The 25,046-nt window shown below is 35.8% G+C and overlaps 1 protein-coding gene across 1 annotated transcript in view; it reads left to right on the forward strand.

The window, feature by feature from the left end:
* The window catches only part of CSTF3 (cleavage stimulation factor subunit 3), an 84,221-nt gene that overhangs the window by 38,713 nt on the left and 20,462 nt on the right, over nt 1-25,046 (forward strand). The window contains exons 4-8 of the mRNA XM_003412294.4: nt 17,807-17,839; nt 18,249-18,346; nt 21,585-21,651; nt 21,733-21,767; nt 21,874-22,000. Coding sequence (XP_003412342.1) covers nt 17,807-17,839; nt 18,249-18,346; nt 21,585-21,651; nt 21,733-21,767; nt 21,874-22,000 — 360 coding nt within the window. The remainder of the gene's footprint in view (nt 1-17,806; nt 17,840-18,248; nt 18,347-21,584; nt 21,652-21,732; nt 21,768-21,873; nt 22,001-25,046) is intronic.

Here is a 25,046-nt window from a genome sequence, read left to right on the forward strand (position 1 = left end):
TGGCAGTGTGAAAGCCAGTCCTTCGGTTATTTTATACTTGGTGTGTATATTTGGGGAGGAGGGGAGTAGTGGGATTCCGTGAGGGGAATGGATCCCTAGTCTTGTCACTGCCTGTCCTTCTGTGCTCCTCTGCTATAGGTAGTGATTGGGAAAGGGCCACCTGGAACTCAGCTTTCAGACACTGACCCTTAGGAAATTATTCTTTTCCTATTATTATGTGTCACAGCTTCGGATAATCTGACTGCTTGAATGACCTCTTAAACAAGGCCTGGACAAAATTAAACCTGTATGTTAGAATCAACTAGAAAGAATGGCCATGTGTGTACACTAGACCACAGGGGGCTTCCCTAGGCCCTGGCTAAAGTATTATGTATTGTCCCAGTGCTTGCTAGTCACATTTTTATCACATCAGTTTTCTTTACAATTTAGTGACAGCATGAGGGCCTCTTTCTTACAGCAAGACTTCCAGTAGAATATTCATTTCAATCTCATCTACTAAAACCTTAATAGCAATTTTCCTTGTAGAATTTGAACTTTACAATGCTTTTTTGCCTTTGGAAAATGTCACCACAAGCATATATTTGGCAGAGATAAAATGTAAAATACAAACCAAACATTTTAAACTATATAAATCAGATTCCAGAAAAAATAGGACATGCCTTTGTTAAGTAAGGCTTTACAGACTTGTTCAGAGAAATATATTCAGAAGTTTATCAAGGAAGGAACAAAAGTTAAAATTTAAGCATCTAGTAGATTGTAAAGATTCTGGAGATAATGAATACTTCAAGTTTTAAATTGAAACTAAATCTCATTAAGATCCAAAATTTTGGAACTTGCCTATCACAAGGAAGGGGAAAAAAAATCATGACTCTATTTTATTTCTTGGGTTTTTTGGTTGTTGTTTGTTTTTAGAATTTAATATTTTTATCTGAATTTTTTCTTTGCCTTTCATAAAGATGATTTCTTAACTACTGCCACCTATTCAAACTCTACTTTCAAAGTCCCCAAATTCCTGTCTTTGGGTGATTATTTGAAGTAGTGCTAGCCTGGGAAATAGAAACGATGTTTCCATTCAAGAGACTGGAATGTGTAATAATGGAATGATCTAAACCATGTGAAAACCTACTAGCTTTCAAAATCCATATTATGGGTTTAATTCAGCCCTTATTTTGTCTATTCTGTAAAATTGTTGTTTTAGTCTGAATTGACTGACAGTATAAGAATTGGCACTGCTTGTAAATTATTGGTGTGAGTTTTTTTAATGTTTTAACAAGAATTACAGAATTCATAATGAGCTTTATTTAAAATTTATATATTTACACTTTTATATTTCCACTGATATTCAAAATAGTATACTATTAATTCCCCAAGTTTTGTGTTAATATGAAGTAATAACTGGTAGTATTTTTCTCACATTCATGTAGCGACTATCGAATGTCTACTATGTGTTCAAACCAAAAACCAGACCTGTTGTTATCAAGTTAATTCTGACTCATAGCAACGCTACAGAACAGTAAAACTGCCCCATAGAATTTTCAAGGCTGTAATCTTTACGGGAGTAGATTCCCACATTTTAGGAGACAGTGGCTGGCGGCTTTAACCACCAGCTTTCGGGTTAGGAGCTGAGAGCTTTAACCACTGATAAAATTCTTTGCCTTCATGGAATTTTTTTTTTTTTAATGATATTGATGTATTTGTTTTCTAATGAGCCAATGGAATAATATGTAGATGCAGTACTGAAAAATTATAGTTAGCACAGTTTAATTGTCGTTGAAGGTAAATATATGGACAAAAAATTTTTGGAATTGGTTCAATTTTAAAAGGCAAGCATAATGAAATAGTATCAAATGAAGGGAATTTGAAAGAGTTGAGAGGAAAAAGCAGAACTTGTCATGATCCTTAAAAAAGTAAAGTTATTGTATTTTTATATAAAAGTAATATACATACATGCTTATTGTGGAAAAATTAGACGTGTATAGGCAAAAAGGAAAAAAGTTCATTCCCATTACCTTTCACCACTGCTAACCTTTCTAGGTCTATAAATATATAATTTAAAAAATGTTTGGAACCCATATTTTTCACAAGGTAGCATATTTTTGTGTCATCATTTATTCTACAAAGTCACTTTAAATAGCAACACAGTACTCCATTCTGGATATATGCTATTTAACCAATTCTTTGTGGTTGTACATTTATGTTTTCCTTTTTTTTTTTTGCTTTATAAGCAACTCAAATATAATTTTACTTAAATATTTTTATACACATAATCATTTCTTGTGGCCACCCTCTTAGAATTCATATTTCTTTATCAAAGGTTGCTGATGTGATCTTTTAAATTGAGCCTGGAAATGACTTCTAAAAATGGCTTCAGATTTTTAGTAAAATTGGCCAGTGTGTAGTTTGTCCAGGAGTAGAGAGCAGAGGGTTGAGTAAAGATACAGTTTTGGTGAAAAAGAGTATTAGGAGATTATTTGATAAGCGCTTATTAAAAAGGAACTTGGAATTAGGTCATTGCAATAACAAAATAGAAATATACTATGTATGTAGGATTGGGAAAACTAGTACTGGGTCACAATATAAATGTTGATTTTATTTTCTTGGATAAAATCCTATAGAAAAGTATCAAAAGCAGAGTAGCAGGATGCAATTAGAATATAATGATTTCTAATCTAAAATTAAGAGTATTTGAATGGAAGTATTGATAAGATCATGGAATATTTTAGTCTAAAAAATACACTGCAAGTTTTGTAGAATGAGGATATGGGTTATTTGCAGAATCATGAAACTCTATTGATAGGTAAATATTGGAAGTGTGGAAAAATTGCTTAAAAATGGAGAAATGTAATCTTTTGAATTTGTATCCACTTCAGTATAGAAGCTTAATCCTGTTTTTGGAAAAGTGATTTTAAGAAAGGCTAGATGAAGCGTTATTCATGATACTAGGTATATTATATAAATGTTATACCTGATTTAACAGTATGAAAATGTTGGTAGAATTAAATCAGTAGTAGGAAAATGTGGTATTTTTATGGGACTCAATGAAATGAGAATGCTGAGCGATCTTCAGTAAAGGAGTAAATAAAATTGGAGCAGTCCAATGATAATTGACAGTGTTTTTTTAAATAGCACTTCTTAGTTTGTATGCAGTAAAAGTATATTGAGAAATGAAAGAATTGTAAAGAGTGGTTATTTAATGGTTTTTCACCCCCCAAAAATCTTCCATAACACATAAGGAAAAAAAAATTACTACACTAATGGGAGATTAATTCAGCAAATGAGAGTGAGATATTTTTTAAGGCAATATATAAAGCTTATGTAGTAATCCTGGAAAAATTGTATTGATTGAATAATATTTTCAGTTTACCTGGAAGGATTTTCATTTTATTAAGGGAACACTTGATAAAAACAAAATTAATGTAGTAGGGTAGAAAAGACTATAAGATGATGTGAGAGAAATAAACAAATATTAGACATTTGAGCAGAAGAAATCAACTCATCTATTTGAGTACCACTCTGGCTGGGCAGTAGGAAACTAATGCAATATTTTAGATCAGTGGCTTATAAACTTAATTTTCTGACATCCCTGGTAGCTCAAAGATGTGAGCCTACTGTATAAAAAAAATATTTCTCAAATTCTCTATGTTAATTTATTTACCTTTTAAAAGGAACAACTATGCTATATAGCAATTTGAGGGCACCATGGGGAGGTGGCATAGTGAGGGGTAGAGTAGCAAAGCCTGAGTCATGAAGGTTAACTAGTGATTTCTGATACCTTAGACAAGATTACTCACTTTTCTCAAAAGGTAAAATATTCTATTATCAAGGGAAGAGTATTTTTCTAACTCAAATTTTGTAGATTGATTATTCTTTGAAAAGTAATGTTTGGCATGGTTTTGACAGAATGCATTTACTGCAAGTGAAGAGTTTATAAGTTTATTAAGCAAAACAGGTTGAGTACAAATGCTAAATGATTGTTGACAGATACCCTATAAATCAAACTTATGTCAAAGTTTTACATTTGATGGTCTTGGTTGAAATCAGTATTGCCTGATTTATCTAGCAATTATTTAACTTTGTGTAGCCTCATAGGCATGAGAATTTGAGAGGTTTTTAAAACTGATTTAAAATAGAGATGTTTATATCCAGAGAAAAGTACCAGTGTACTATTCAGAGGGAAATTTACTGTCTAAAACCAGCTATAATTTTCTTTCTTAAAAACAAAAAACCAAAAAGCAAACAACTGTTTACTGTTGTGAAAACACATGTTACAGGAGTATGTAACAGAGTGAAAAATTGTAATCCCAGCCTTTCTAGTGAAAATGATTTTGATTGACAGTTTGTGTGCATTCTGCTTGAGTTTATTTCTCTTGCGTAAAGGGATAGATGGGTGGATGAATAGATGGATAGATAAGCATACTATATGGGATTACTACTCATTATTTTTCATTTTACTTCCTGTTTTATAATGTGCTATGGACATATTTCCATTTATATACTGTATATAATCCATTGTGCAAAGCATAATTTAATCATTCTGCCTTTGGTCATTTAAGTTTCCAAATTTTCTGCACTACAAGCACTCTTTCAGTGAACATTCTCATATCTTGCTTGTAAGCAGTATAGTATAATGACTAAGCTCAGTTGTGTGATCTTGGGCAAGTTGCTAAACCTCCTTGTGCCTCAGTTTTCTCATGTTTAAGTGGGAATAGTATTAATCCTTACCTCAGTGCTGTTTCAGGATTAAATGATTTAATACATATAAACCCTTAAAAACATTATTTTAATAAATGTTGCTTGTATTAGCAATATTTTGTCATTAATTGTTGAATGATTTCTAAGAGGCTCAATTGTTTCAACTTTTAAATTTATAATAGATAAGCAGCAGCTTTTATTGCCAGTTCCAGTTGTCTTTTCTACCCCAGTTCTTGATTTCCTACCATCCATAGGTCTGTTTTTCTTATCATTTTCTTCTTTGACTTGCTTAGACTTCCTTAGATATTATCCTGTGTTGCTCTTCCTACTTCTCAAAAGTACTGCTCCAGGTTCTCTATCTTTTCTATGCTTTTAATGGATATTTTCCAGAAATTAATCTTTGCTTGTCTATATGTTCTCTGCTGTAGAGAATATACTTAATGCCTTAGTTATAAATAAACTTTTTGCAGATGACTTCAAATACACCTCTAATTCTACTGTCTTATTTGAAAACCAGCCTCTTAACTGTTGTTATTAGTTGCCATAGAGTTGGCTCCAACTCATGGTGACCTTAATGTATAATAGAATGAAACTTTGGTCCTGTGCCGTCCTGTTATCATTGGTGTGTTTGAGCCCATTGTTGTAGCCACTGTGTCAGTCCATTTATTGAGGGATTCTCCCGTTTTTGCCAACCTTCTGCTTTACCAAAGATGATCTCTTTTTCTAGAGATTAGTTTTTCCTGATGATGTGTCCAAAGTAAGACTAAGTCTCACTATCTTCACTTCTAAGGGGCTTTCTGGCTGTACTTCCTCCAAGACTGATTTGTTTCTTCTGGCAGCCACGGTATATTCAATATTCTTTGCCAACACTACACTTTGAATATATCAGTTCTTCTGTCTTCTTTTTTTATTGTCCAGCTTTTGGATGCATATGAGGTGATTGGAAAGACCATGGCTTGGGCCAGGCACACCTTTGTCATCAAAGTGATATCTTTGCTTTTTAAAACTTTAAAGCGGTCTTTTGGTGCAGATTTTCCCAATGCAGTATGTGGTTTGATTTCTCGACTACTGCTTCCAATGGCAGTAAACGGCTGATTCTTGATACAAGTAGAATGAAATGGTTGACAACATTGATTTCTTCACCATTTATCATGATATTGTTTATTGGCCCGGTTGTGAGGATTTTCATTTTCTTTATGTTCTATTGTAATCCAAATTGAAGACTGTAGCCTTTGACCTTCAGCAGCAAGTGCTTCAATTCATCTTTGCCTTTGGCAGGCGAGGTTATGTCATCTGCGTATCTCAGGTTAATGAGCCTTCCTCCAGTCCTGATGCCACATCCTTCTTCATATAGTCCGCTTTTTCAGATTATTTGTTCAGTGTACAGACTGAATAAATAAGGTGAAAGGATACAACCCTGCCCTATACCTTTTCTAATCTTAAACCATGTGATATCACCTGGTTCTGTCTGAATGATTTCCTCTGACGCGTGTTAGAGGTTCTACATCAGCAGAAGTAAGTGTTCTGGAATTCCCATTCTTCGTAATTTATCCATAATTTGATAAGACCCACACAGTCGAATGCGTTCACGTAGTCAATAAAACACAGGTAAACATCTTTCTGGGATTTTCTGCTTTCAGCCAAGATGTGTCTGACATCAGTGATACATCACGCATTCCATGTCCTCTTCTGTATTTGGCTTGAACTTCTGGCACTTCCCTATCAATGTATGGCTTCAGCCATTTTTGAATTATCTAAAGCAAAATTTTGCTAGCATGTGATATTAATGATATTGTTCAATAATTTTTGCATTCCTTTTGAATGCTTTTCTTTGGAATGGGCACAGATACGTATCTTTTTCAGTCATTTAACCAGGTAGCTATCGTCCAGATTTCTTGACATAGACAATAAGCGCTTTCAACATTGCATCAGTTTGTTGAAGCATCTCAACTGGTACTCTGTTAATTCCTGGAGGCTTGTATTTTGGCAATGCCTTCTGTGCAGCTTGAACTCCTTCCTTCAGTACGAGTGGTTCTTGGTCATATGCTACCTCCTGAAATGATTGAACATTGACCAATTCTTTTTTGTACAGTGGCTCTGTGTGTTCCTTCCATCTTTTTAAACTTTCTGTGTCAATTTTTTGCCCATAGAATCCTTCAATAGGGCAATTGGAGGCTTGAATTTTCAGTTCTTTCAGCTTGAAAAATGCCAATCATGTTCATCTGTTTTGCTTTTCTAACTCCATTTCTATGCGCAGTTCATTATAATATTTATCTTGTCTTCTCTAGGCTTCCTTTGAAATCTTCAGTTCTTTTACTTCATCATTTCTTCTGTTTGCTTAAGCTACTCAGAGCTTAAGTTTCAGAGTCTCTTCTGATATCCATTTTGGTCTTCTTTCCTTTTAATGACATTTTATGTTCTTCATGTATGATACCCTTGATGTCTTCCCACAAAGTCACTGGTGTTCAGTGGGTCTAATCTATTCTTGAGATGGTTTCTAAATTCAGGCAGGATGTATTCAAGGTTGTACTTTTGCTCTCATGGATTTTTTCTTTTTTTCTTCAGCTTCACCTTGAACTTGCATATGAGTAACTTATGAACTGTTCCACAAAGAGCCCCTGGCTTTATCTTGGCTGATGAATTGAGCTTTCTCCATTGTCTCTGTAGTTGATTTGATTTCTGTGTAATCCATCTGATGAGCTCCAGGTGTATAGTTGTCAATAAAACCCTTTGCCATTGAGTCGATTCTGACTCATAGCAACCCTATAGGACAGAGTAGAACTGCCTCGTAGGGTTTCCAAGGAGCTGCTGGTGGATTCGAACTGCTAACCTTTTGGTTGGCTGTCAAACGCTTAACCAGTGCCCCTATAGTGGTCAGTAAAAATTCCAACGAATAAGTTGCTAGTCTTGCAGAATTCTTGGTTTGAACTTCTGGCAATTCCCTATCGATGTATGGCGTATTTTTTGGGGGGGGGGGGAGTTGTAATCCACTGTACATACAGTGCTGAGAAAACCTGCCACATGGGGAAAAAAATCTGAAAATATTACGAGAATTGCTGTAATGTTTACTTTTTCACTAGGTTTCATATGAGATAGCTATAAATAATTCACATACAAATTGTCTATTTTAAAGTTAAGATCTCTTTTATAGCAACTCTCATAACATTTTTAGGTATTTTTCCCATGAAAAAATACCTGTTATTTTTCCCTCTACTCTTTTTCACTCCTCACTCCCCTTTCTCCAAGTCCAGGCCACTATTACCCTACTTAAGAATAACAGCAATAACCTCTTAGCTATTCTTTTTTTTTTTTTTTTTATTGTGCTTTAGGTGAAAGTGTACAAATCAAGTCAGTCTCTCATACAAAAATTTATACACACCTTGCTATATACTCCTAATTGCTCTCCCCCTAAGGAGACAGCACACTCCTTCCTTCCACTCTCTCTTTCCGTGTCCATTTGGCCAGCTTCTGACCCACTCCGCCCTCCCATCTTCCCTCCAAACAGAAGATGCCAACATAGTCTCATGTGTCTACTTGATCCAAGAAGCTCACTCTTCACCAGTATAATTTTCTCTCCCATTGTCCAGTCCAAGAGTTGGCTTTGGGAATGGTTCCTGTCTTGGGCTAACAGAAGGTCTGGGGACCATGACCATTGGGGTCCTTCCAGTCTCAGTCAGACCATTAAGCCTGGTCTTTTTATGAGAATTTGGGGTCTACATCCCACTGCTCTCCTGTTCCCTCAGGAGTTCTCTGTTATGTTCCCTGTCAGAGCAGTCATCAGTTGTTGCCAGGCACCATCTACTTCTGCTCTGGTTTATGTGGCCCTTGCTGTCTCTTGGGCTCATAATTACCTTGTGTCTTTGGTATTCTTCCTTTCCCCTTTGCTCCAGGTGGGTTGAGACCAATTGATGCATCTTAGATGGCTGCTTGCTTGTGTTTAAGACCCCAGACGCCACTCTCCAAAGTGGGATGCAGAATGTTAATAGATTTTATTATGCCAGTTGACTTAGATGTCCCCTGAAACCATGGTCCCCAAACCCCTGCCCCTGCTATTCTGGCCTTCGAAGCATTCATTTTATTCAGGAGACTTGTTTGCTTTTGGTTTAGTCCATTTGTGCTGACCTCTCTTATATTGTGTGTTATCTTTCTCTTCACCTAAAATAGTTCTTATCTACTATCTAATTAGTGAAAGCCCCTCTCCTTCCCGCCCTCCCTCCCCCAGCCCCCTTAACTATTCTTACAGTTTGCCTTCTTGCCTTATCCCACAGGACTAAAAAGTACATCTGTACCCATCTCGCATCTGCATGCTAGAGACTGATGAGCCTTCCTTTTTCTGCTTTGTTCATGGCCATTCAGCTTCCAGAAAAACCCCAGTGACGTCCTGTTGTTGTGTGTATCAGATTTAAACTCTGCTTGATTTTTTAGGCTCTCTGAAATCAGCCTTAAACACAATTAGCCAAACTGTTTTTCCAGTACATATTCTTAATTTCCTGTGGATGTCTTCACCACGCAGAACACTTAAGAAGCTCTTGTTATTTCATTGACTTAGACAAACCCTTTTTTTCATTAGTGGCCTGGAATTCCATCTGCTCTGTGACGCTTTCCTTCATCACTCTGGTTTGCTTGGAAATCCTTTTCCTCTGAATTTTATAGGACATGGAGCGTATACAAAATTATTTTAGTATATATTTAAATTCTGTCCCATGTTATTTCTAATAATTTTTTCTATGTTTCTAACGAGATTGTCAGCTCTTTAATAGGGTCCTGGGCCATGTCCCCATATCCACTTGGTAATTCCTAAGCACATGCCACGAAATTACTTTTTAGTTTGTTCAGGAAAGTACAAGACTAGTTAATACCTTATTTGGTTAGTACAAGGAATCAAATGGAAGTAAATTTAACTCAGATCTGAAAGTAATCAGTTTTGTTTAGCAATTTTTAATGTCACCTGTAACTCACCAAAACCACAAACCAAACCTGTTGCCGTTGAGTCAATTCCAACTCATAGCAACCCTATAGGACAGAGTAGAACTGCCCCATAGAGTTTCCAAGGAGCGCCTGGTGGATTCAAACTGTCTGTCTTTTGGTTAGCAGCTGTAACTGTTAACCACTATGCCACCAGGGTTTCCATATAACTCACCAAAACCCAAAACCAAACCCAGTGCTGTCGAGTCGATTCCAACTCATAGCAACCCTACAGGACAGAGTAGAACTGCCCCATAGAGTTTCCAAGGAGCGGCTGGTGGATTCAAACTGCCAACCCTTTGGTTAGCAGCCGTAGCACTTAACCACTACGTCACCAGGGTTTCCATATAACTCACGGTGGCCTTTAATTTCCTGCTCATATTTAACAAGTACATTATTTCTATGACACATTTGAGTACCTGGAAGACTGAAAATTTAGGGGACATCAACAGGTTTTGACCCATCTGTTACATCTAAATTAGTGCATATGTATATATATATTTTTTTATATGTAGGCATACATTTGTATCTACTTGATAGGAAGATTATAGATTATACAAATAATATATATTTTTGTAGGAAAACTTAGAAAGTACAGATAAGCAAAAACTAAAAATTACCTATAATCTTATTACCAAGATATATAGAAAAGTCAGGATTTAAAAAAAAATTTTTTTTTCTTTAGTCGTTTACGTGTCTGACTCTCCCCGCTAAATTTTAAGCTTCAGAAGGGTAGGCACTTAGTTTTATCCACCACTGCACATCCAGTGCTAAGAAAGACCCTGCCACATAGTAGGCACACAATTGTTTATTGAATAAAAGAATGCTTTTATTTGGTTATGCTCCTTTCCTGCTATCTTTACCTTAAAATTGGGAGTGGATGATGGATGTAACTTACAGCAACTTACAAAGGTAGAGCTCAACATTTCCAAATTCCTTAAAAATACTTAACATTTCTGCTATCTTCTAAGACATTTTTTCAGGGCATAGGCAGGTAGAGAGCAACAAAAAAGAGTAAGTTAAAAAAGAGTATATAAAAAAGGGTAAATAAATGGAAGATGGCTTTCATATTTAGGGCTACATTTGCTTTCAAGTTTAAGGATTGGCGCTAACCTTTTTGGATGATTAAGAAGATAAATTGAATCGGCAGCTTCTGCATCCCAGACTAAATTTAAATTGATTGTCTTAGGTCCCACAACAGCACATGTGTTGTACTTTAGGGTAGACATGGCGTGGGGAAACGAATTACGAATGTGGGCCTGCAATTCTTTGATTAATCACATTTATTGTCAGCAACTGCCATGTGAAATCACTTTAGATGGGGTCTAGCCCTGCCTCTGCTATGTAGCCTATTCGTAAAACTCAAGCATTCACTTATCCAAAGATGGTTGTTGTATAGGAACCTAAACAATGTATGTGGAAACTTTTTACTTTTTTCTTTAGATTGTCTTGCTTCTTTATTTTCCTCCATGGAATTATGTCAGTTAGGTACATTTATCAAATAGGTTTTTGAATCATTTCAAATCAACTGTGTAGTTACTAATGATTTTTATAACTGAGGTTTTAAAAGCAACATAATTTTTTTTTACTCTGATGATATGGGAATTGCTTTTTTTTCCCAGGAGTATTTTAACAAAAATAATTGAGTTTGAGGAAATTAGTCAAAATGCTATTAATGTATAAAGATTTATCCTTCTAGTGAGAAAACGTTAATTTTATAGGCATTTACACCAACATTTCATAAAAATCATAAATATTTGTGAACAGTTATATACTGTGGTTTCTTTAGATCTCCATATAAAAATATTCCCAGTTAAAAGGCATGGCTTATCCAAACTGTGTTAAAAATGGATATTACCACAGTTAGTCTGCTGACAAGGTTTACAGTTTACAAAATTAAATAATCTGCTGTGAGTGATCATTGGTTCCAATGAATGCTCAGAGGGTAGTTTTAGTTCCAGAAGACAATCTGTGATCAATAAATGATTATGGAGGTTAGCAAAGAACTGAAAATATAAAAACCAAACCCAGTGCTGTCGAGTCGATGCCGACTCATAGCGACCCTATAGGACAGGGTAGAACTGCCCCATAGAGTTTCCAAGGAGCGCCTGGTGCATTTGAACTGCTGACCCTTTGGTTACCAGCCATAGCACTTAACCACTATGGCACCAGGGTTTCCGAAAATATAAAGTGTTCAAAATTATCAGGAACAAATCTTAGTGTTTACTCAATATGTGATACTTGTTTTACTCTTGCCAAAATAATCACTAACTTGAATTTAATAAATTTAAAGCTTAATCTTGATATTATTTCAGTTATCTTCCCCTTTTATAAAATAAATGTAATTGTGAGGATCTTGGTAATTGAAAATTTTTGTTCTTTTCCCTCCATAGCAAATTTTCATATCTTGGTAAAATTCCTAACAATTGATTTAAAAAGTAATAATGCAGTTGTATAACAAATTTTTATGATAAGCAGTAGGCATACGAGAAATGCAAGTGTTAAAATGTAGCTTTATCTTTTTTCTCATAATGCTTTTTGAAATTACAAAAATAATATAGCCATGTTATAGAAAACTACACTAACATAAATTGTTCATATTTTGGAATATTTCCAACCACCTTTTAAAATAGATTTTTCTCTTTGTAACAGATGTGAAACCCTGGTGGGCTAGTGGTTAAATGCTACGGCTGCTAACCAAAGGGTCAGCAGTTCGAATCCTCCAGGCGCTCATTGGAAACTATGGGGCAGTTCTACTCTGTCCTGTAGGGTTGCTATGAGTCAGAATCGACTCGATGGCACTGGGTTTGGTTTCTTGGTTTTAGTAAACGTCTGGTAATTTTCTAGACTAGTGCTTCCAAAATGTAAACCCCTCTATCTCTTTGCATTAGAACATTCTGAGATTCCTGTTAAAAATGGAAATCTTTGGTTTAAATACTCATCTAAAATGGTTATGCTCATTAAAATTTGAGAACCACTGTTCAGGAGACTGAAGATACTTAAGATTCCTGGTCATTTAACATTGTATAGCATTATTTTTATTTTTAAAAATTTTTTATTGTACTTTAGAAGAAGGTTTACAGAACAAAATAGTTTCTCATTAAACAGTACACATATTGTTTTATGACATTGGTTAACAACCCCATGACCTGCCAACACTCTTCCTTCTCAACCTTGGGTTCCCTATTACCAGCTTTCCTGTCCCCTCCTGCCTTCTAGTCCTTGCCCCTGGGCTGGTGTGCCCCTTTAGTCTCATTTTGTTTTATGGGCCTGTCCAATCTTTGACTGAAGGGAGAACCTCAGGAGTGACTCCATTACTGAGATGAAAGGGTGTCCAGAGGCCATACTCTCAGGGTTTCTCCAGTCTCTGTCAGGCCAGCATGTCTGGTCTTTCTTTTTGAGTTGGAATTTTGTTCTACATTTTTCTCCAGCTCTGTCCGGGACCCTCTGTTGTGATCCCTGTCAGAACAGTCAGTGGTGGTAGCCGTGGTAGATGTGGTCCATTAGTCCTTTGGACTAATCTTTACCTTGTATCTTTAGTTTTCTTCATTCTTCCTTGCTCCCGAAGGGGTGAGACAAGTGGAGTATCTTAGATGGCCACTCACAGGCTTTTAAGACCCCATACGCTATTCGCCATAAAGAACATTTTCTTTATAAACTATGTTATGCCAATTGAGCTAGATGTTTTCTGAGACCATGGTCCCCACAGCCCTCAGCCCAGCAATTGGGTCCGCAGGGAGTTTGGATGTGTCTGTGGAGCTTCCATGACCTTGCCTTGTACAAGGTGTGCTGGCTTCCCCAGTATTGTGTACTGTCTTACCCTTCACCAAAGTTACCACCTGTCTATTGTCTATTTAGTGTTCTTCCATCACCACCCTTCCCCTCCCTTGTAACCATCAAAGATTATTTCCTTTTGCATAACATTACTTTTAGTAGATATAAACAAATTCTAGTAAGTTTTGCAAATTTATTTGTCTGCATATAATGGGCTTTTAATGGAGATATTTTCTATGGGTTGATGACTGAATGATCTGAGAAACACAGATGTCAAAACAAAATTCAAAGCAGTATCCTATCAAGAGGTTTTCTTTATTTTAAAAATTCAAACCAATATTGGTTATCAGGTAGAGTAGCTTCTCTGTACAAATGTATAAAATATGTACAAAAATATGCTAAAAGTATACAAAATATGCTAAGTATATTTAAGAATATTTAACTTACGGATGAAATGTTTCAATATAAATACTAGTAAGCAATACCCAGAATAACATAAGAAGTGCTAATCATACCAGCTAACAAAACTAAGAACCAAGGAGTATAAGCAATACCTAGAATAATAATCTTTTAAAGAAGAAAAAAGCACTAGTGCTAGGATGACTGAAAACAGTGTTTGTGTGCTATTCTCCCCAATAATGGCATTTGACTATGACCCGCAGCAAAACTTTTATCTTCTGTCAAATGGAACCAATACTCTTTCTGGCTACTTGGTTTGTGTGTCTCTGTTTAGAGAATTTGTAATGAAAATTTATATTTATGATTAGCACCTGAAATGTTGTAAATGCTTTATGTTATTTTCAGTCCTTTGAACAACCATTTGAAGTAGGTGTTCCTATTATTCTCATTTTGTAGATGGGAAAACTGATGCTGGGGGAGATTAAGGACACAAGATGATAAAATTCTTTGCATTTGATCACACTGCTTTTCCAAAGCAGGTTGATAATTTAAAAAAAATAGATTTTTTTAAACAAATGATATATTTAAAAATAATGAGATTATGGCCACGACAGTAATGTCACTAGTGCTAGTCCTTGGTTGAATTAATGAATGACAATCAGTGGTCATATAGTGAAGGCCAGAGAGTCCTTCCTGTATTAGTCAGAAATCTCTTTTTCTACATGTACATACTGACTCATACCAGTTGAATTAATAAATAATTGATTTGATGTATACAAGGTACAGGACCAGTTATTCGTGTAGGAAGAAAAATATTTTGTAGAATTTCTTTGTTTTACATTTCTTACACACATATATAAAACCAGAAAACCAAACCTGTTGCTGCCAAATCGATTCTAATAGTGACCCTATAGGACAGAGTAGAACTGCCCTATAAGATTTCCAAGGATGTAAATCTTTATGGAAGCAGACTGCCTCATCTTTTTCCCAAGGTGCAGCTGCTGGGCTCAAACCGCCAACCTTTCAGTTAGCAGCTAAGCACTTTAACCACTGCACCACCAGGGCTTTTCACATATATATGTAATTTATACTTAAATGTATGAATGAAATCATATACATGAAGTACAGTCTCTTTTTCTTTATTTCTCCATCTCTATCACCCCACTCACCATACCTATGTTAACGACCTTGTGTATTCCATGTTTTTCTCCATTCCCATAAAATCGTATAAAAACATATATAGGATTTAATTTTGGTCATTGTTTTACAATAATGGATTATGCTATACACATTTTTATTGTTTGATTCAATCGGATCCTGTGGAAGTCCCTTCAAATTACCTTTATAGCTGTAATTCATTTTATTAATTGTAGTAAAAATACATGTAACAAAAATTTGTCATTTCAACATTTTTACATGTGCAATTTAATGACATTAATTACCTTCATTATATTGTGCGTCCACCACTGTTCCAAAATTTTCCATCACCCTTAACAGAAACTCAGTGCCCTTTGAGCAGTAATGTCCCCTTCTTCTCTTCCACCCCTGGTAACCACTAATAAACTTTGATCTCTACACATTTGCCTATTTTAGATAAGTGGGTTCATACAATATTTGTCCTGTTGTAACTGACTTATTTCACTCAGCATAATATTTTCAAGGCTGCGTCATGTTTTAGCATGTATCAGAACTCCATGTCTCCTTATGGCTGAGTAATATCATTATATATATGGTTTTTAAGCATTTGGATTTTCCCTTTTGGGAATTGCCTGTTCATATTCTTTGCCAATTTTCCCAATGGGTAGTTTTTTTTTTTTCCAACCTATTTTAAGAACTCTGTATATAATCTGTCATCTGTACCTGGAAAGCTCGTGACTTGGAACTCATCTCAACCCAACCTATTTACCTTTATTGAGCCAACCAGCTGGATATAAGGAAGCCTTAGGCTCTATGCGAGTCTCAAAGAAGAGGCCTGGTGGAAAGGAGGAAGTAGCTGACCCATAGAAATACTTGGCAGTGCTCTACTGCCTTCCTGCCCCAGAGGAACACTGGCATTAGCCTGGCCTCCAAGAAACCAGGAAGGAACCAGCTGGCTGAGTCCTCCCTACCCTTAAACAGAGATTTCTTTCTGGATCCTCGACAGAGGACTAGAGCATCCTGTTGCTGCCTATGCCTGCTACACAACTGTCAAGGTAGAGAAGGGATCAACTTGTATTACTCTAGGGACTGCCAACACTGGGCATCAGTAAATAGAAGAAAAAAAAAAAAGCACATCCAAGGATTCAGCAATCAGAAAGAAAGAAAAACAAAAACTGTTAGAACAGGCCCCCCCAAAAATAGAACTGCTCAAGAGGAGAGTTGATAATTTGAGAAAATAATATGAACACAATGAGATTCAAAGTACAGTATTTTTTAATCTCTCTGGAGCCAAAACCCAATATTTTGAACCAAATAGCAGCAATAGGTGAAGTGGAAAAGAATGGTCATGTGGAGACTCAAATTAGTTCCCTAGAGAAGAATCTAGTGGAAGAAATATTTGAAAACCCACAGGAAAAATTCAAAGAAAGGGTAAAGCTAAGAGATTTTAAGGATAGAACCAGGAGGTATAACACATGAATAATAGGAATTCTCAAAGAAGAAAAAAAGAACAAATGGAAGAGAGGCAATAATTTTAAAAAGAAGAAAGTATTTGGAGCTAAAAAAATACCTGAGTCTATAGGTTGAAAGGCATGCTGAGTTCCAGACAGAATTAGTGGTAATAATAATAAATGTCAATAACTAAGTGATCACTCTGTGCCAGGCAGTGTCTTAAGAGTTGAATATTTACTAACTTACCGAGTCCTTACAGTAGCCTTATGAAATAGGTATTATCACCCTTGTACAGATGAGGAAAATAGAGGTTAAGTGGCATAGCCAGAATGTGAACCCAAAATGTCAGACTCCAGATCATTGATGAAACTGCCTCAAGGAGCAAAGACCTATGCTTAGGCATATACTGGTAAAATTTATGCACTCTGAAGATCAAGGGGAAATCTTACAAGTTCTGGAGAGAAAGATCAAGAGACCATTAAAGGAACAACAACAACAACAAAAAATCAGACTGCCATCAGGGTTCTCTTCTGCAGTACCTTAAGCCAGAAATCAGTGGGAAAATACCTATACTCTACTGAGAGAAAAGGGCCACAAGTCAAGATTTCTCTAAACAACCAAGATATTTATTTACTTGTCAGAGTAAAAGATTTGCAGATACACCACAGCTAAGGAACTAATCCCACCCACCATCTGATGGAAATACTCAAGAAAAGGAAAATGTAATATTTAACCTTGGCCTTTGAACATGTTATTTCTCCTGGAGTAACCCCTCCCTTTCTTCACCAGGCTTATGCCTCATCTTTAAGGCTTTCTCGGAAAATCTTTTCTAACTTAACCCAAGTTAGAGTTTTATGCTCCTCCTAAATGTTCCCATAGCACACGGTATTCCCTCATTTTAGCATTTACCGTGATCTCTTATAACGGCCTATTTGTGTATATTCCCCAGTAAGATTGTTAGTTTTATGAGGGTAGGGGCAGACCATGCCTGTCTTGTTCACTGTGGTATCTCTAGTGCCTAGCACAGCTGCCTGGAATATAGTAGATAGATTTACTGACTGAATATTTATGTGTAGTTAAAACTCTCAAATCTTTTTTCTTGCTGTCTTAGATCATTCTAGTAGTGGTTTTCCAGTAAAGCTTTCAGTTTACCTTTACTAGATACATAAAGCCCTGTCCAAGTAGCCCTTATATGTATTTCTGTATCCATGTCATGACTATTTTATAAAATTTTAAATTCATGAAGTAGGTTTTCAATATAAGTGAGTATACGAAAGTTAATAGAAAGGTATAAAAGTGAGTTTGCAAGATTGATCAGAAATCTTTTCCAGAGATAGTGTTTGGTACTCTAAAGAATGATAAGCCTATATTCTTTGTTTCTTTTCAGATTAAAGCTAAAAATTATGACAAGGTTGAAAAGGTGAGTCTTATGATATTCTTTATATTTTATGTTGAAGCTTAACTTAAAACTAAATAAATAAAATATAATAAAGTGTTACAACTATTGAATCCAGCTAGTGACTATATAGGAGTTCATTGTATTATTCAACTTTTTTATATGTTTGAAAATATTTGTAAAAAAAAAAATCAGGAAAAACGAAAAGAAAATAATTATACTCGACTGCACTGGGCACTGGGACTGACCAAAATCACAAGAATGATTTTGATTACTATCTAAATTGAAAACAGGAGTGAATTGTTATTTGCCTTTTATTTATAAAAAGGTAAGCTCATGGAAGGAGCTGAAATTTTTTTTTAATGTTTCATTTCACTCATGTATAAATGAAGTTTGTTTAACTATGAATTCTGAAAATATTTTGTGTTTATAGCTATTTCAGAGATGCCTTATGAAGGTTTTGCACATTGATTTATGGAAGTGTTATCTTTCATATGTCCGAGAAACAAAGGGAAAACTACCAAGTTACAAGTAAGTTAAATCAGGATCTTAAGAATGCAGGTCACCTCCAGACATACAGTCAATCCCACATAAACTCACACTTTCTCTTAGCTCTAGGAGGGAGGAAATTTAAGGATTTGAAAAGCCAATATTCTACAAGAAGTTAGTAGACCTTGAGAAAGTCCTTCAGAGAAAGGTACTGGCATTAGTCTTACTCTGGAGAACTGAATCACCCAAACACTTGTATAGAAACACTGTACATTTGCAGCACCAAACCACATTATTGAGAGACTTGTCAAACTCAAAAAACAGCATCTATTTTGCTTGTCCTGGCACCACTCTGGGTACAATGAAATTTGTTACTAAATGTTCTGAGGTGTCTTACAGTTTCTATCGTTGTATAGTTGACCTTCCCACTATTACTTATACTCATCTATCATCTTCACTGAATCTAAATAGTGGTTCTTCCTTAATAATATTTTTATTTATTTTATTATTATAAAATTCTATTGTATTTTTGGTGAAAGTTTACACAGCAAATTAGGTTCCCATTTAACAGTTTCTATACATATTGTAAACCCTGGTGGCATAGTGGTTAAGTGCTACGGCTGCTAACCAAAGGGTCGACAGTTCGAATCCACCAGGCGCTCCTTGGAAACTCTATGGGGCAGTTCTACTCTGTCCTATGGGGTTGCTATGAGTTGGAATCGACTCGAGGGCACTGGGTTTTGGGGTTTAGACACATGTTGTTCAGTGACATTTTTCACAATGTGTGAACATTCTCATTATTTCTGTCCTGGTTGTTCCATTTCCATTAATATAGCTTGCCTGCCCCCTTTCCTCCCACCCTTACCTTCTCATCTTTGTTTTACAGTAAATGTCGATCGCTTGGTCTCATAGATGATTTTTTAAGGGAGTACGGTACTCATGAGTCGTATTTGTTATTTTATGAACCGATCTGTTATTTAGCTGAAAGGTGACCTACATGTGTGGTTTCAATACGTAGTTTAAAGGGTAACTCAGGGCAATAGTCTCGGGGTTCCTCTAGTCTCTACCAGTCCAGTAAGTCTGGCCTTTTTTAGGAATTTTGAGTTTTATTCTCCATTTTTCTCCCGTTCTATCTGTCCATGTTCTATCTATTCATGTTCTGTCTGTGGCCAGAACAGTCTGTAGTGGTAGCCAGGTACCATCTAGTTCTTCTAGTTTCAAGCAGGATGAGACTGTGGTTCATGTAGGCTTTTAGTCCTGCAGACTAGTTTCTTGAGTCTTTAGTTTCCTTCTTTCTCTTTTGCTCCAGACACATAGAGGCCAATAGTTGTACCTTAGATGGTTGCAGGCTTTTAAGACTCCGACGCTACTCATCAAACTAGGATGCAGAACAAACTTTGTGAACTATATTATGCCAATTGACTGAGTTGTCCCATGAGACTATAGTCCTAAGCCTTTAAACCCAGTAAACCAATCCTGTAAGGTATTTGTTTGTGTCTATGAAGTATCTGTAACTGTGCTGCCTATGTGCTTTATTATATATATGAATATATATGCAGCACACACATACATTTATATACATATGCCTACAGATACACCTATATGTGCAACTGTGTATACACTTATATGTGTGGCATAGTGGTTAAGAGCTATAACTGCTAAGCAAGAGATCAGCAGTTCGAATCCACCAGGCACTCCTTGGAAACTCTATGGGGCAGTTCTACCGTGTCCTATAGGGTTGCTATGACTCAGAATTGACTGGACGGCAACAGGTTTATACACATATACACAGATATATATATGTATATATATATGTAACCACATGCATGGAAACCCTGGTAGCATAGTGGTTAAGAGCTACGGCTGCTAACCAAAAGGTCAGCAGTTCGAATCCACCAGGCACTCCTTGGAAACCGTATGGGGGCAGTTCTACTCTGTCCTATAGGGCGGCTATAAGTTGGAATCAACTTGAAAGCAACGGGTTTTTTTGGTTTTAACCACATGCATATTTTTTGGATGTTACTGCAAAATTGTATATGTTATAGCATTTACCAAAAACATCCCTTATTCTTGTATATTTCTTAGTGTTATCATTTACTTTGGTCAAGTTGTGCACGCTTCACCCACATTTGGTATTGCCTTTTCCGGCACCAAAAATAACAAGTGTCTACTATCTAGAGAGTGATTCTCCCTTCTTCCCCCTCCCATCTCTGGTAACCATCAATAAATGTTGATTTCTTTGTGTGTACCTATTCTTGTCCTCTTATTAAAAGTGCGATCATACGACATTTGTCCTTTTGTGATTGACTTAGCTTACTCAGCATAATGTCCTTCAGGTTCATTCATGTTAAATATATTTTGAAAATTCATCATTACTTTTTATAGCTGTGTAGTATAAGGTCGTATGAGTTGGAATTGACTCGACGGCAATGGGTTTGGTTTTTTTGGTTTAGTATTCTATTGTATGTATATACCACGTTTTGTTTATCCATTCGTCTTTTGATGGGTACTTAGGTTGTTTCTGACTTTTTGCTATTGTGAATAATGCTGCAATGAACATAGGTGTGCATATGTCTATTTGTGTCAGCTCTATTAGATCTCTAGGGTATATACCTAGGAGGGGGATTGGTGGATCATAAGATAGTTCTATTTCTAGTTTTTTGAGGAAATGCCATACTCTTTTCCATGGTGGTTGCATTCAGTCCCACCGGCAATAGATAAGGGTTCCAATCTCCCCATATTCTCGCCAACATTTGTTGTCTGTTTTTTTCATCAGTGCCATTTTTGCAGGGGTGAGTCTAATGCTTTTTTATACAAAGCAAACAGGCGAGAACTTATTTTCATAACTCAAATTTTCTTTTCCTCATTATCCTTTATTGTCTTACATTAAAAGGGGAAGTTCTCTCTCCCTAAATTTGACTTTAAAGCTAATAATAGATCTTCAGATATAACTTACCTCCTTAATCAGAGAACCAGATATTTCCATATCTTAATCTTATAAGGTTAAGATTAGGTAACTTAAACAACATAAAGTAAGACATGGGTCTTATCTCTGATAAGCTCACATGTAGAAGGAAAAGGAAGCAAAGTATTTAAATTCATGAAAGAACTATTTTCTTTATATACTTGCAAAGATATCTTCACATTTCTGTTTATAGAAAAATTTCAAACACTACCTTGACTGTATGATCAGATGTTATGGTTATGTTTTAGTTGTAGGCACATTTTAATAACTCATAAATATTTCTTTAAAAAGCATGTCTTTTACACTTCATTTCAGAGAAAAAATGGCTCAAGCATATGACTTTGCACTGGATAAAATTGGAATGGAAATTATGTCTTATCAGGTAGAGTTAAAATTTTTAAAAAATACACTTAATAGATTTGAAAATACAAAAAATATATTAACATTTTATTTTATTTCTTAGATTTGGGTGGATTACATCAACTTCTTAAAAGGCGTGTAAGTATTTTTATAGTTTTGTTTTTCGTGTAGAAAGTTTACTTAAATGTAACATGGTGTAATATATGATATGATATAATTGATGACATTTCTTATCCAACCCCAGGGAAGCTGTTGGCTCTTATGCAGAAAATCAGAGAATAACAGCTGTCCGAAGAGTTTATCAACGAGGTTGTGTTAATCCAATGATCAACATTGAACAACTCTGGAGAGACTATAACAAGTATGAAGAGGTAAATTAGGCCAGAAGTAATTTATTATTATAAACACAAAGTCATTCTAGTTTTTATGCATGGTTGATTCTAACCTCTCTAGTAGTGTTGCATTTGTCTATTTTTATACTGATCATAATGAAAGAGCCACTCCTAATATTTTTACAAGGTTTTGAGATTCTGCATATTAGTGTTGAGTTATTTTTCAGAGCCTACTGTGGGAGAACTATTTTTTTTTCTTTATTGTGCTTTAAGTGAAAGTTTACAAATCAAGTCAGCCTCTCATACAAAAATTTATATACACCTTGCTATGTACTCCTAGTTTCTCTCCCCCTAATTCTCAATGAGACAGCACACTCCTCCTCTCCACCCTGTATTCCCCGTGTCCGTTCAGCCAGCTTCTGTCCCCCTCTGCCTTGTCATCTCCCCTCCAGACAGGAGCTGCCCACATAGTCTTATGTGTCTACTTGAGCCAAGAAGCTCACTCCTCACCAGTATCATTTTCTGTCTTATAATCCGTTCTGGAAATTCTATGGGGCAGTTCTACTCTGTCCTATAGGGTTGCTATGAGTCGGAATCGACTTGAGGGCACTGGGTTTAGTCCATTCCAATCCCTGTCTGAAGAGTTGGCTTTGGGAATGGTTCTGTCTTGGGCTAACAGAAACTCTGGGGACCATGACCTCTCGAGTCCTTCTAGTCTCAGTCAGACCATTAAGTCTGGTCTTTTTATGAGAATTTGAGGTCTGCATCCCATTGTTCACCTGCTCCATCAGGGATTCTCTATTGTGTTCCCTGTCAGGGCAGAGCTATAATTCTTAAAAACTATTTTTAGTTGTTAGCAAACCATACTCATACACACTTGTGCCATTAAATTGTTATGAATGGCTACCTTTGTGGAATTGTCTTTCCAGTGGTAATGATCAGTTGCAGTGCACCTCTTTCACCTAGTTACAGAAATGTGATTGCCGTTGTTGTTGAGTCAGTTCTGAATCATGGCGACCCCATGTGTGCAGAGTAGAACTACTTCGTAGAATTTTCAAGGCTGTGAACTTTCAGAAACAGATCACCAGGCCTGTTTCCTGAGCGGCCTTTGGGTGGGTTCGAACCACAAACTTTTTGGCTAGTAGTTGAGAGCATAACCATTTGTACTACCCAGGGACTCCAGAAATGTGATTACTATGTGGCTACATCTTTGTGTCATTGGTATTATGCTTTAACCAGCTGAACTATTCCACCCATATAGGTAAAAATACGTGCCACATAAGTTCTGTCATTAAAAGGACATTCCTTATATGTCTATTACGATTTAGAAGAATGTATATTCCACTGTTAGATGCAGTAATCTATAGACGTCAATTAGATCCAGTTCATTGATGGTGCTGTTCAGTTCAACTGTATCCTTACTGATTTTCTTCTTGTTGGATCTGTCAAATTACTAATAGAGGGGTGTTGAAGTCTCCAGCTATAAGAGTAAATTCATCCAGTTCTTCTTGCAGTTCTATCAGTTTCTACTTCATGTATTTTGATGCTCTGTTGTTAGGTGCATACACATTCAAGATTGTTATGTCTTTTTGAAGAACTGACTCCTTTATCATTATGTAATGCCCCTCTTTATCTCTGATGATTTTCCCTACTCTGAATGATACTTTGTCTGAAATTAAAATAGTTACTTTAGCTTTCTTTTGATTACTGTTAGCATGGTATGTCTTTCTTCATTTCTTTACTTTTAATCTATCTGTGTCTTTATATTTAAAATGGGTTTTTTAATAGAGAACATATACTTGGGCCTTGTTTTTTATCCACTTTGATAGTCTTTAATTGGTATATTTTAAGTCCACTTTCAAATAACGCCATACCATTTCACAGATAGTATAGATATAACAGAGTATTCCCAATTCCTCCTTCCCATCCTTTATAACATTGCTGTCATTCATTTAATTTATTTATAAACTGTAACCGGCCAACATATTGTTACTGTTATTATTTGAACAAACTGTTATCTGTTAAGAATAAAAAAAAAAAGAGATTTTGTTTTACCTTCATTTATTCCTTCTCTAATGCTCTTCTTTTCTTTATGTAGATTCAGTTTCTGACCTATATAATTTTTCTTCTCTCTGAAGAGCTTCTTTTAACATTTCTTATAAGGCAGGTCTACTGGTGACAAATTCCTTCAATTTTTGTTTGTCCAAGAAAGTCTTTATTTTTCCTTCACTATTGAAGAATAATTTTGCTGGATACAGAATTCTAGGTTAGTGGCTTTTTTTCTTTTAACACTTTAAATATTTCACTCCACTCTCTGCTGGCTTACATGGTTTCTGAGTACAATGTAATTCTTATTCTTGTTCCTCTATGGACAAGTTGTTTTTTTCCCCTCTTGCTTCTTTTAAGATTTTTCTCTTTGTCTTTGATTTTCTACTGATTGCATATGATATACCTAGGTTTAGATTTTTTTGGTATTTATCCTGCTGAGTGTTCCCTGAGCTTCCTGGATCTATAGTTTAATGTCTGTCATTAATTTTTGAAGATTCTCAGCCATTATGACTTCAAATATTTCTTCTGTTCCTTTCTTCTCCTTCTGTATTTCCGTTACTCATACATTACACCTTTTTTAATTGCCCCAAGGTTATTGGATATTCTGTATCATTTTCTTTTTCCAGTCTTTTTTCTCTTTGCTTTTCAGTTTGGGAAGTTAGTTGTTTTTGACATGTCTTCACACTCACTGATTCTTTCCTTGACCACATTCAGTCTACTGATGAGCCTATCAAGGGCATTCTTTATTTCTGTTACCATGTTTTTCATTGCTAGCCTTTTCTTTTGGCTCCTGGAGTTTCCATCTCTTTGCTTCCATTACCTATCTGTTCTTGCATGTTGCCCACATTTTGTATTAAAATTCTTAGCATATTAATCATAGTTACTTTAATCTCATGTCTGATAATTATAAAACTTCTGTCGTAAATTAGTTCTGTTGCTTAGTTTGTCTCTTCAGACTGTGTTTTTTGTCTTTAGAATCGCTTATAAATTTTTGTTGAAAGCTGAACAAGATGCATTGGGTAAAAAGAACTGAGGT

This window comes from Loxodonta africana, chromosome 7 (genome assembly GCF_030014295.1).
Source record: "Loxodonta africana isolate mLoxAfr1 chromosome 7, mLoxAfr1.hap2, whole genome shotgun sequence".
Classification (NCBI taxonomy): domain Eukaryota; kingdom Metazoa; phylum Chordata; class Mammalia; order Proboscidea; family Elephantidae; genus Loxodonta; species Loxodonta africana.